General features: G+C 38.3%; 1 protein-coding gene across 1 annotated transcript in view; it reads right to left on the bottom strand.

Moving 5' to 3' along the window:
* Positions 1–2,826: 2,826 nt before the first annotated feature.
* ADCY1 (adenylate cyclase 1) overlaps positions 2,827–13,787 on the bottom strand; it is a 185,065-nt gene continuing 174,104 nt past the window's right edge. Inside the window, exon 20 of the mRNA XM_064443805.1 lies at positions 2,827–13,528. Within this exon, the coding sequence (XP_064299875.1) occupies positions 13,190–13,528 (339 nt within the window). The 3' untranslated portion in view covers positions 2,827–13,189. The remainder of the gene's footprint in view (positions 13,529–13,787) is intronic.

The raw sequence follows: 13,787 nt of genomic DNA on the forward strand, positions 1-13,787 counted from the left end.
TGTTCTACCTGCATGTTGTTTATTCACTAGACAGTGTCCTATACACTTTCTACGTGTTTCTACACCCCAGAAGTCAATCTGAGTTAATATTCAACTGGGCCTTTCCTCAGTAACTTGCTGTGTGTTTTCTGATATGACTGCTCCTTTCTAATTTTGTTGGCAGTGCTGCTGAGGAGCACATAATATTACTGCCAAAGTTCAATAAACATACACAGTAACTATAGAGTTTGGGGGAAAACAGTCGATGGTGCTTTCATGACCTTTGGCAACAGTATGAGCACAGTTTGGCCAATGCCAAACAAATGTCTAACTTCAAATCTCTCAGCGACCAGAAAATGATGGATTTGCTTTACTTTATTACATCTAATAATAAACAAAAAATGCTGTGTTTGTGCAGTGCAGTAACGTGGCCAGACTGAGTGTAGTCCTGTGCAGGAGGTCAGGCCAGATGAATATCAATGGCTCTTTCTTGTTGTATTAGAACTGGGCAGACAAATCCCCAGGTCGTCTGAGATGAGGGAATGCTAATGAAGTCATTGGAGTCCCACTGACTTAGTGAAGCAGAAGATTTGTGATACAGAAGCCTATCTGCTTCCTCTGTGGTGGTGTAGTAATTGATATATTACACTGTCTCTATGAAAGCCCTCATTAGCATCTTCAGACAATGCCTAGTAAACGGAAAGGTAAATATTCACAATAATCATGACTACTTGTTCATCACTACCTCCTTCTACTTCTTCACTGCTAGTTCGCTAAGGCTAAATCTAATAATAGTGGACCAATGTCTGGTTATAAGTATAGAAACAACATAAGCCTGGGAGGCTCATATTAACGTAATGTTAAAAGCCAGTTTCTGTTCTCTGAGCCTTGAGCCTGAAAACCTATGCAAACTACTGTTGCAACTGATAGCAGAAATAATCTGCACAGGATGTTTAGGATCAGATCAGGACTCTTAAGTAGCCTGGCTATACTTCAAGATCCCCATCCTCAAATGCTCTCTCCACAGTTCAGTGGGTTTAATGAGAGCCAGAATTGTCACAGACAATTTCCACTATATGGCTTACTTTCCAGCTATGGCTGTTTTTCTGTCAGAACAGCCCAAACAAGAACATGGTCCATGACTGGTACCTGTGTAATTGTTTCCTTCCATTGAACATCATGTTCCGCCAGCAGAAACAGTGCATTAGGTGACACGCTGCCCTAGGGAATGGCTGCAAAACTGGAAGGCTTTGACATAGCTACAATGGCAATGCACCAATAATGCTTGGACAATGTACACAATGTTCTCATTTTCTGTTCTCCCCTTCCCCCTATTTCAAATTGACCATATCCTTTGGTAACATTTTTGGACAAGAACACCAGTTCCAGTCCTGGGTGGTTCATGATACTGAAATGCAGTGTCTCTGGAATTTCTCATTTGGGGACTGCATTTCTATAGCATAAACCACCCACAACTGGAACTGGTGTTCTTGTCCAAAAATGTTACCAGAGAATATAAGCAACCTACTGTTGATACTACCTCATTGTTTAAGCAAAACAAATTCTCATACTGTGTGATTATGTCTCTGAAGTGATTCAGCTGTGTAATGGGGCATGGCAGAAAAATGTTTCCAAGTACCTGACCTGGGTCATTAATCCAGATTGTACACTCTCTCATTAACATATGAGTGTGTATGCACATATTTTATATATGAATATATATAGCTCTGTGTGTATTTATATGTACATAAAATCCCCCAAAACAACACAGGGAGGGTTGCACACTTTAGAATTAAGAGAAAGACTTAAAGTACCAATGTGGCAGAATAGGTCCAATGAAAGATGAAGGCCAGATTTCCAGTTTATGTCCTTTTGACTTCAGTGGAGATATTCTGGTTGACACTTAGGAAGATCTGGGATACTGTCTTTCATATGGAAAGGAGAAAATAAAAAATGGCTACATAAGACCTCAAACACCTCTTCTCACTGGTGTAAGGGCAAACCAAGAGCAGTTCCATCACACTCAGTGTCATCACAATAATTCTGTACAAGTCATACTGTGCTCTCTAAACTGCAAGAGAAACAGCTGGGTAGCTTTATTCTAGCATTTGGAATAAAAACCCTTGCATCTGAGCCCAGGCTGTTTCCCATCACAAGGGACTCTGCATTTCCAAGTTATCTCAGGGCATATCTGCAAGGACAGGCATGATGGACCTAAGCACCTCTGCTTTTGCTCTGAGCTGGCCAGATGGGAGGCCGCTGTGATTTGGAAGCAGTACAATAAATTGTTTTTGTACTGTGCCCAAACTTACAGAGTCTCTCGAGATATATAGTACCTGATATAACTTGTATCGGTTTTCAAATCAATTTTAAGTTAACCTATGCAATTTTGCACTTAGATTGGTTTTGTATGTTGCACAATATAAATTGCCTACAAGATCTACACTTGACCCAAGCTGGCCAATTATTTCTGGCTTGTGTAAAGGGAGAGATAAAGTTCCCCTCCCCATCTTCTGGTTTATGTGGCCAGTATTTTGCCAGTATTTGCACATGTTTACTCTCCTCTGCTTGCACAATGGATGGAGCACTTGGCCCAAGCTGGCTTCCACTGTGGTCAATGCAGAAAGTCAACAAAACTCACAAGGGAGCTGAATTGTTCTCATAAGGTTCTTTAGTTCAGAACAATTGTGAAAGTAAAATTGCAGGATTGCTAGATGCACGTTCTTAGCCTTAAAACTGAGAAGCTATAGCTGGACTCTGAAAGGCAGCTTGGTATAGAATAATGAATAAAACTTGATTTTAAAAAAAAAACAAAACAACAATCCCAAACAGCTGTCTATTCAAGCAGATTTTTTCCTTTATTTGTAGATTCCAGAAATTATAATAGTGCAAACACTCAGTATAAAAGTTGCAATAAGAAATTTACATTCACATTTAACATTTCAGTCCATTCACTTTTCAACATAAAAATAGGACAAATATTCAATTGCTCTTCTCAATTTAACAATCCTGAAAAAGACTGGAAGATACTCTACAATATTCTATTTACATAAAAATAGACCCGTATTATCAATGCAAATCTATCATTAGAAGTTACCCAGTGTTAAGTTATTGTATTGTACTATGTATATACATACATATATATATAGTGTATAGCTATATAGAGATAAAAATTATTTATAGGTTCAGTGGGCTACAATAGCTGGAAAAACGACACTTTGACTTACTAGTTCATTCCTTAAAGTTAGGACTATTAATTTTATTTACCCATGTAGATGTTTCTATCGTGATACAGTAGGCCTCCTCCTGGTCCCTTTGAAGCCACTGGCAACGCTCCATTTGACATTAGTGGGAGAGGAACAGACCTTCAACAATCATTGAAGTTAATATTTCCATTAAGTTTATTGGGCTGCAAATCAGACTAAAAGGTCTGCTGGGAAGTTGTATGCCAATTAAATAGAGAGAAGAATATATTTGGTTTTCTCTGTGAGGAATGGAGTATCTCTACTTAATGCAAATATTGGGGTTTTTTTTCAAAGTCTAAGCAGTCTATTCAAGTTAGTTTGGAAGCAATGCAGAATTTGCTGCAAACATCTGCAGGTTAAGCAGCTGATAAGATTCCTCCTGCATGGTCTTCTTACTGAATACTTCAATTCAACCAGCCTTATAAAACCCCAAGACTGTATCTTTCCTTGCTCTTCTTTTTTAATAGTGTGTCATCCAGGCATAGACAACATGACTTCCCTTGGAATTGGATTGCACGTGTTTACTAAACTGCTAGGGAACATGAATTAGGCTACCCCACTCTTGCTTTCCTGTGTCTTTTCTCTGGGGACACGAGCAGAGATGCTGCTCTGCCTGCAGCTGGCAGGATTAAGCCTCACTGCCCAGCTTGCTGCCAGCTGCTGGTGCCTGGACTCCCACCACAGGGTATGTTTATTTGACCTTTCAGGTTTGCTGTCATGTGTACTGCTTCCTAACCAGATTACATCAAAGCTATTTATTTCCCCCTAAACACACATTATATGAAAAAAATCTGCTTTTTGAATATATATTTTCTTTTTGAAAAAGAAGGGTTTGATAATCATGTGATGGAGGACCTACAGAAAGAGATGGTAAGCAGGCCTAAGTTTACAGTAGCCACCTGCAACAAAAATATGATAGTACTCAACAACTGAAGGAGAGTTAAGGGCAGCAGGGGCACCAATTTCTTAAGAAGCATTAAGAGCTGCAGGTCACATTTTTACTTCCAAAGAACTATGTGGTGTTATGAGGCAGGCAGGCATGCCTAGCTCATTTTCCTCTTAGTGCTATGGCATTTATTACATTTAAATATTTCTAGGATGCTTAAAATTATGGAAAAACCTACAATGGACACTGTGCTATCATGTATAAGCAGATGAATTTTGATTGTAGAACACATGCTCCATGTGGGTTTTATGCTTCCTACCTTAGGCTGCTGAACATTTCAATATAAAAAGAACGTATCTCATACTTTCAAATCATTTCAATTAACAGATCAGAGAAACACTTAACATCTCATTTCCAAGCAGAACCTATGGACACATACCAGAAGGGCAAAAATCAACCTCCTGACAGCAGAAAGTACATGAACTAGTCAGCAGGATAAAATTCAGACAGATGTGAGTTGCAGCACAAATTTCAGTGGCAGGGATTTTAAGAGATGGGTCAAATTTGGCTGAATCTGCTTGAAACTATGAAATGTGCGTATTACTACTGTTTTGCACCATTATCCACATTCTGGGTACAAACTGATGTACACAGACAAATCTACACACGAGTATATTATGTAAAAAGAACCTCCAAGTAGAGGTTTTTAACTTCTGTCAGAATTTCACTGAAAATAATATCATTGCTCTAGAATTCTCTGTATCGGGTTAAATTACACTAGAAACGGTAACTGCTCTTGGACTCTGGTTTTTAGACAAGTAACTCTGAAAGCAATACTTTCATTCATGTTGTATTCTGTAACATCTTCCAAGCCACCTTTGTGTAATAATCAGCTTCTTGGACGCAGAAGAGAAACTCTCCATTTGCTTTGTCTAAGTCCAAATTTGTGCAAACAATTGCAAATGGGAGCAAGTTACCCAATCACTTCTTTTTTCTTAACTGAACCCTAGTAATGTTACTGTAAAAACCCCAGGAATTCTAAGTGAAGGATTTCTACTGTAACAATTTAAAAATGTAATTATCATGAAGCAATTTTGTGATGGCACAGGTAATTAATTTTCATTTACATTTCATTGAAAATTCTTGATTATCACTTGAATGGCATTTGAAATATAAGAGCAGACAACCTTTACACCCATGAACACTAAGGCAGAAAGACATGAGAAATCACCTAACTTCAATATGCCAGCTCAAATTTTTCATAACTGATACCACTATTGACAGGTCTAAGATCAAAGCAGCAGGTCAGGCACTTGAAAGTAAGACATGATAGTGTGCACAACTGCTGTAATTAAAGCACACCTTAGCCTTGCCCATGACGAGAACTGTTAGCTGTTTTACCCCCAGCAGTCTAACCTATGTCTAGCAAATGTGGCAGTGCAGTTACAAGCTGTAGGTAAGTGTTCTGGATGTTTTTAATCAATGTTTTGTGTAAGCCTGTTCTGAAGAGGAAGGCAGCCAGCTTTTTTCAGAGAAGCTCCAAACTATCCGGACAGATTTTCTGCAGAACTCAGCTCACTGTGAGTGCTGAGCTTTCTAGGAATTCTGTTCTTATCTTGGACCCACATATATCTGTGTGTGGCCTCCTTCCATAAATACTTGGATCACTCCTTGCACCCACACGGCTGTGCTGGTAGTAAACCAAAGTAGGAAAGGAAGTGGTAAAAACGCTTCGCAGTGATGCAACACTGTTTGTTTCTTCAGGTTTATGCAGTTTTATGCATGTCTGATGCCACAGAAGGCATAAAATGGGGATCCTAATATAAACAAGAAGATCCTCCAGCATGCGGTAAGGCACAAGCAAAACCAAGTCCTTTCAGCACATAGGCTATGTACATTAACCAATGCTAATTCAAATTTCAAGGTGCTTCCTCATGGTCAGAAAATACACATTGAAGGTGACAACCCGCAACCATTTCTAATAATTCCTTCTGAAATTCTGAAAGCAGTTCACCAGGAGATCTTGAACACTCTTGTGAATGTGAACAGACACAAAACCTCAGAAATGGATCTGGCTGTGCAGTTAAACACAAGCCTTATTTTTGTTGCAGTAGGAATGTGGTTGAGTACTCTGACAGCTCAGATACTCAAGACCTGTCCCATGTCACTGAGACCTTTACCACTGACTTCAGAAGGAGTACTGACTTTTCACCTTTTCCTTTCAGCAACTGCTATCTCACAGGCTTCTTTTCTTTTTGCTATTTTGTACTCTTGTTAACGTTGTGCTTTGTTTTTCTTTTCCTGTTTTGGTCCTTGTGCTGATCAGATTATAAGTCACACAGGGCCACCCAAGCCATATGACACTTTGAAGAGAATTAAAGAGCAACAGGCAGCTGCCCCTTGTATGTACTTTTCCCCATTTATTTACATTTACATATTTAATCATGATTTATATTTGGCCTGAAAATTCAGTGAGAGATGGGATTAAAAGGAACAAAGAGCTAAGAAAAGCCTATGCAGAAGTCTGGAAAAAGCCAATCAAACAGGGTTGGGGTAGAGAAGCAGAGTCCAGATTGTCATTGGTCACAACAATTATGCCACACAGTTGTAAAACCCACTGAATTTGAGATGAGTTAGTTTATGACTATTAGAAACCCTTAACTGCTGTATGAAGCCAATCATCAGTACAAAGCAGTGGTTCTTGTAGGCAAGCAACTGGGATATGTTGTATGAATCTACATCTTCATTTATGATGGCAGAAGTACTTGCAGAAGCTGTACTGCTTACTTAACCCCACAGTCACCTGATTAAACAAACAAATGAATGGATTTCTAAGTTGTATTATAAAACTAGCTCAAATCCGTAAAATACAGGAAGTCCTTATTAATCCATAGTAGAAAGTATTCACAGTCCACACCCTTTTTCCTCTGCCACCAACCTCAGTGTTATGCTCCTACAATACTCCTCATTTATCATACAGCAAATATACAGGTAATTTGAGAAGTAGTCCCAAGCTGTAGTGACATAGATATGTCAACTTTAAAAATGATGTACGCAAAATACCTCCAGAATTTAAAGTTTTGTCCAGCAGCAATATGTGAAAAATCAGCTACAGGCTTGGATAGAGATTTCTTATTCCTATGTCACCAACTGACATGGGCCTCAAGCTTGGGTTAGGCTGTGATGACTAAGAGGGGCATTCCTGTAAGCATGGCTTTATGGCTTTAGTGGGAGAAGGACTAGTGTCAGCACAGAACCCAGATGGCTCAAAGCCAGAGAACCCAGTGAACCCAGTTCAGTTAAATACTTTCTGCTTAGCAATAGAAAATTTGGAAAAAGAGTCAAAAAGCTAACAAAAATAAGGCAACAAAATTACTTTTTTTATATATATATACATACATATATACATAGGTATGTATGTATCTAGGAAAACAATCTATTTGCATTGTGTACTTTTCACATACAATAACTTACCACATTAGAAATATACTCTGGGTAACATCAATGGGCCAGATTCACCTCCTTTACCTTCCATAGTGTTGCACCTGCATACAGCAATGATGGATTTGACACTTGGTCCTTCTTGACAACAATACTACATCAAATCCAGTATCAGAGAATACCCACTGAATGTCAGATATTACACCATTATGAACTAGAATATCTGCTTGCTTTTTATATTACAGTAAGTAGAGTTTATTGCTTCTAATGACCAGAAGGTACCATATGAAGACAGCATAGATATTGATAACACTTTTCATATACTGTATTATGGATCTTGGAACACTGAGGTTGGCAGATCACAATCATTAAATTCTTTTTCTTCTTTATTTGCTGTTTGCATTTTGAGTTTGCTTTGCTGAACGCACATGCAACTAGTGGATTTAACTCTGTGCCAAAAGTGATATGCCAAAAACATTTAGGAAAACTTACTGTTTTGTTTTGTTTTACTGAAGTCAGGCATGAGTGGCATGCAATAGATTGCAAGGAAAAGCAAAAGGACATCCATTTCCAAAGGATTTGTAATCTCCATGCACATGTAAAATGTCTCTTACAAAAACCATTAACATTTGTTAAAAGTGTGCCTTTTTGCCTCTTTTTATACAAGTGTACATGCAATTACCTGTCTGAGCTAAAACTATTTACAAAATTTCATAATACAATTCATTTTTTAAAGTGAATAGTACATGAAAGGCCAATATTTTCTGTTGTTTTGTAACACTGTACAAGATTAAAAATAAATAAGGCATTATAATACAGGTTTATCACAAATTAAAAAATGTTGGTTTTCACTGTAATAAAAAACTCTAACTTGAAAGAACATTATGGCTAAATCGTCCTCCTGCCTGGGCAGAACACATACAGAATCTGGGCTTGCTGATGTAAAGAAAACACTTTTTTTCTGCTACAAGGAGGAATTCAACCCAGGAAAATGATTCACACTACTTACTAATGTGTTCAGACTCCTCAAAGCACTGAATGGCACAGGTCATGTACTGTTTCCCTTCAAACAGTGACTCCCAAGTACTTTCTTTTGCCTTACACATAAATAATAGGCAAAAGTGTGAAAGAGATTTAGGCGCATGACCTACTCTTTGTTACAGTGTTGTAAAATACTCAGTTCAGTACCAATGCGAGATATTGCTGTAACCCACAGCAGACCTTGGCCTACAGAAGCTCAATTCCTGACCACCATAAGCATGCTGAACTGGTGATTTCTGCAGGCCTTGTTGGTACATAAGGGATGCAGACTCAGCCCTAAGGAGCTGAAGCTTTTAGCTCTCAGTCTCACCTACAGAAAGCAAGGGAGAATTTGCGTGTGTTTAGGTGAAGACAAGGTAGTATGACTTGCCACAATGGGAATCAGCTACAAAAAACAATGCGTTCTACAGGCTGGATTAAATAGCTTTCTAGTCAATGCAATGACAATGTTTGGAAATATCTAGCCAGTAATACAACTGAATGCCAGTTTGTAATTTCAGCAGAGAATAATAATAATTAAAGAATCATTTAAAGATAAATGTAGCATAAGAACACTTTGAAATTAGCTTCCAAGACAGTGAAATCTGAGGAACTCTGATACTTATCTCCTTATATAAAGAATGAAAGTCTTTGATTATTACTATTATCTGAAAGAGAAAATGTGCAAACTGATGTGAAATATTCTGCTTGCTGTTGACAGACATCGACATGCCAAACTGGCATCTCTTTGTTGTAGGGCTCATATCTGTTAATTGTTTCGAGCTAACAGTTGCACAAAACAGTGAACAGAAGTATAGGAGGCTATTCTGCCCACAATGCGACAAGTTAGTATGCTTGGTTAAATGTGAGGGACTTTTGGGTACTGTGGGGCAGAACTGACTCCTTGCTGGGACCACCCAGCAAAGGTCACCCAGGCAAAAGTTACAGAGCTTGACCAGAAAATAAATAAAAGCAAGATAGGAAATACAACTGCATGCATTAAGGTGGACACAACCCAAATTCCACAGAAATCCAAGGAAATCTTTCTGGTGATTTTCAGGGATATTGGAGTGGGCCACATATTGTCTTCGGCCAACTGCCAATAAAATTTGACGGCAAGCTTCTTTAATTTGACAGAAAATGTACATTTGTGGGTTTATCAGAAGTATTAACTACTACCTCTTTCCATGTGTAAAACTTAACTAAACATACGAAAGAACGCAGAAGAGCAGAGAGAGCTTAAATCTGTCATTCAAAACTATCACACGCGAGCTGAAATAAAACAATGTACACAGAAAAGGAAAATGGGGAAAATAATATGAATAGGGAGAAAAAGCATAAAGGAAAGAGAAGAGCTTCATTATATCATGATTTCGACATGCATTTAGTTTTTGGTGTTGGAATGGTTGCTGAACACTGCCTATCATTTTCATCTGGCTTTTGACTAATCTGTGCTTTGGCTGAACTTTCTTAATGATTCTGTACTGCTCAGTCCAGGACTACATAGAAAAATATAGTTCTCCCCACAGTAAAACCAGCAACAACAGCCACAACAAAAATACAAAATATGTTAACAGTAGGACTCAAATGAAGTCTGAAAACTGACTCCAAATACACCATCTTTGGTGCTGTAAGCTAGCACATGCACATTGGACTGGCTGCAGCACCAAGAAGCCGTCCTGGTCCTCTCAACCTGCTCCAGAGGCACAGACCTCCTGCAAAAGGGACAAGTAAGAAGCTAATAGATGGACTGTGCCTGTCTTGTCCTTTCCATTCAACATGGAAAACATTCTTACAGAAGTCAGGTGCCTCGTTTGACTGTTGCAGAGGAGAATCAGGCTTAAAAAAACTTTGGAGTAATTCTACTAGCACCTGCTAACCTTTTAAAATATTAAAATGGATAATCCAAATTTACCTTGCTGAGTTACATTCCACTCCAGGACTAGGCTGGGAATGAGTCTGTGAATGAGAACAGTCCCGAAAATATTAGCAGAGGAGACAATTCATTTCTGCTCACTGTCCATTTAGTGGTGATAAAAAACCCAATGGCAATAGGCCTATATCTTGGACCTATTAAAAAAAGTAATGAATAATTAAATTGTAAGCTTTTGGAGTGGATCAATGGCTGTATTTGGTCTATGTGTTCACGTGCTACCAGATCTACTGCTAGGATCTAAAGATGATTTTAATAACAGTACAAGTAAAAATAACGCTTTATTATTATTGGTGAAATGATATCAAATTCACTGATTCAAAAATTGTGTAACTTGCTCTCTTTGTGAGTGGAACTGAGTGATTAATGCTATTGCACATAATGCTTTCCATTTTGGTTAAATATTTAACTTACCTGTGTGATGGTTTAGTTCTTACAAACCCATTAGAAAACATAAATAGGTGGTGTGCTTTATATGGATACCACTTATGCAGTTTAATTATGTAAATATTTGTTCTTTTAAATCTGTATTCTCAACATGTGTTTATTTAAATGGTTTTGAATGCCTCAAAACCAGAATTAAATTATTCTAGAAGAATACATATGAACTGGATAGCTGCTAGGGAGATAAAGAAAGGCAGTGAGTTTCCACAGATCAGTCAGGGTGCATACGCCTTGTACAATTAGGAAGAAGTTCTCAGTTTTTTGTAGTCACTTTAATCACAACACTGATTTTGCTAGCTTTTTAATGAAGCACCTAGCTGACAGGGTACATAAAAAATAATTTAAAACCCTGCTAAAAACCACTGGAATCCCACAGCAGACCGATATGGCTACATGGAGAACACAAACTCCTGCAGCATTTCTCTAACCATTTTCCTCTGTTGACACAGTATTTGTCCATATACTTTTAACACAAACAGTGACTGCTCCAAAGCAAATGCTGATTGCAGGAGAATCGCTCAGAATCTTCTTTCCACTGAAATCAGTAATAAAATAGGCCTAACAAAAGGAAATGTGACATCTAGTACATGCAAGTTTCCTACTGTACAATCTGGACAACTTCTGCAGCCTTGGGTGGGTTTATTTGTTGTGGTTTTTTTGTTGTTGTTGTTGTTGGGTTTTTGGTTTTTTGTTTGTTTGGTTTTTTTGTTGTTGTTAAAAGAAAGTTTTATATGTTTTTAGACAAACTAAAGTTTTGCTTCTCCTCTGGAAAGCAGTGAAGATGGTTAGCTTGTGCATTCCCATCAGGACAGTATGGCACCTGCCCATGGAGCACGTCACTCAGAAGGATGACCTCCAACCCCCCTTTCCCCCACTCCTCATTTCACATCCAGATCAGCATTTCAAGACAAAACCATGAACAATAGGATGTGGGCTGCATTAAAGGAAAAAGCAGTCAAAATATGTTCCCTTTTATGCAGACTAAGAGCAGGCCTCACTATCCTGGCACGATTACCAGTGAGCTCCTCATTTGGCCAAAGTTTGACTGTGCTTGTTTCTCAGAATTATAGCTTACTATAATTGTACAGCATTGAAGAGTGAGCCTGGGTAGAATCAAGATATAATAAAACTGTTGCATAAATTTAAAAATCAGTTAAGATGTAAGACTATCTTGGCAAACATAAAATGTCACAAAGCTAGCAACAGCATGTTTGTCACCAGTACAGGACTATTCTTTCAGCTGTTTAGAAAGGTAAAGCTAAATCCTGGAACCAGGTCACAGGACCTGTGCTGTTTGTAAAAGCCTGAAATAATATCATCCTTCTGCTCTTCAATAAAATCAGCACTGTACATAAAGGAATGTTTCTATATTGCATAAGCATATTGCTGTGCTTGCAGGGTGCTCCTCTGTCTTGCATGGAGTCAAATGACCTGTGAAGAGGCAGCAACTTCTAAACTCTACCCACCTTTTTTCTTTTTTAATGGAAAGAATATATGTTGTTCTTCTTTCAAATGTTTAAGCTCTGTGATTTATCTACTTCATAAACTAGCATTATGGTTTGAATCAGATTTTTTTTAAGTTTTTGGAGCATGCAAGGAGAATTTTAGAAAATACATAAAATTTAGCAATTAGCTGAATCCAGCCTTCGTAAATCTGCCATTGACAACACAATGAACACTGTTCTCATTGCTTTAACTCATGCACTGGGAGTACAGTTTCTCTAACTCTTGCTATAGCCCTGGAGATTCTCCAGCTGACCCAAGCTCCACAGTTAAATGAAGCTTTTCTAATCCTAGACCCAACAATGCTGGTTATGACAGAAAGAGAAATCTCTTTGCTATGTCATTGCAGGCAGATGTGTAAATAAATACATATTTTTGTGTTTATCACTATAAATCTCTATTAAGTCTACACAGGACTTTGTATATGTGCATATATAGATTAAAACATACACACACACACACACAAATAATTGGTTGCATGTTCATCTCATTTTGTTTTCATTTACCCTTTAAAAATGCCAAGAAAATATTCCTCATTTCCAGAAAACCAGGTTTTGACTTTTCCTAACAGAATTGCTAGCCCTTAAATGTTCCATCCCAAGAGTTCGTTACAGAGTCCCCAGGTTCTCTTTGGTTGGGTTGTAGTGGTCCTTGGTTAATGCCATGGCCTATGACCTCTGATCTCTTGGTAAAAATTTAGGTAACCATTGCAAATGGCATAACCAAATCTCCTTTGCTTTATGCCTCCTTCACAGCTGGCACAGAAGGAAGATAATGCAGTGTTTGATTTGTGTGAGTGGCAGATGCTTGACCTGCTCCAAGCCCAGCTTTTACAGTAAAGCTAGCAACTGAGGATACCGACAGACAGCTGGTGCCCAGTTTTGTTTGAATGTTTGCTCTCCCATAAGGGTACATTTTCCGCTCTAAATTTAAAGACCGTGTTTGTGAATTATTTCCATCAGCCTTTCCTTCCAGGAAATAGGTCAACATTTCACCTTTTCCCTTTACACTGACTTTACCCCTGCACACAAATTCATAACTGCACCTTTTTAATATCCGCTGAACTTCTTCTGTCACCTGAAGACAGAAAAAAAAGAACTATTAGTTTTTCCTGTTCATATAAGGTTAGCCCCAGATCTGCCCAACCCTCCCCATTTTACTTCTCTGTCATGAAATATGGATAAGCAGAATGAATTAGCACCTACTGCTGCTCTTGGGCTCACTTAGAATTTTCCAAACTGGAATCTCAGAAGCAGAACTTCTGGTCTTGAGCTGAATAAATACACAGCCAGATTAAGCTCCGTCCAACAGAAATGTGTAACCAGATTGTCCACTA

Source organism: Phalacrocorax carbo, chromosome 2, assembly GCF_963921805.1.
Source record: "Phalacrocorax carbo chromosome 2, bPhaCar2.1, whole genome shotgun sequence".
In the NCBI taxonomy this organism is placed as follows: Eukaryota; Metazoa; Chordata; class Aves; order Suliformes; family Phalacrocoracidae; genus Phalacrocorax; species Phalacrocorax carbo.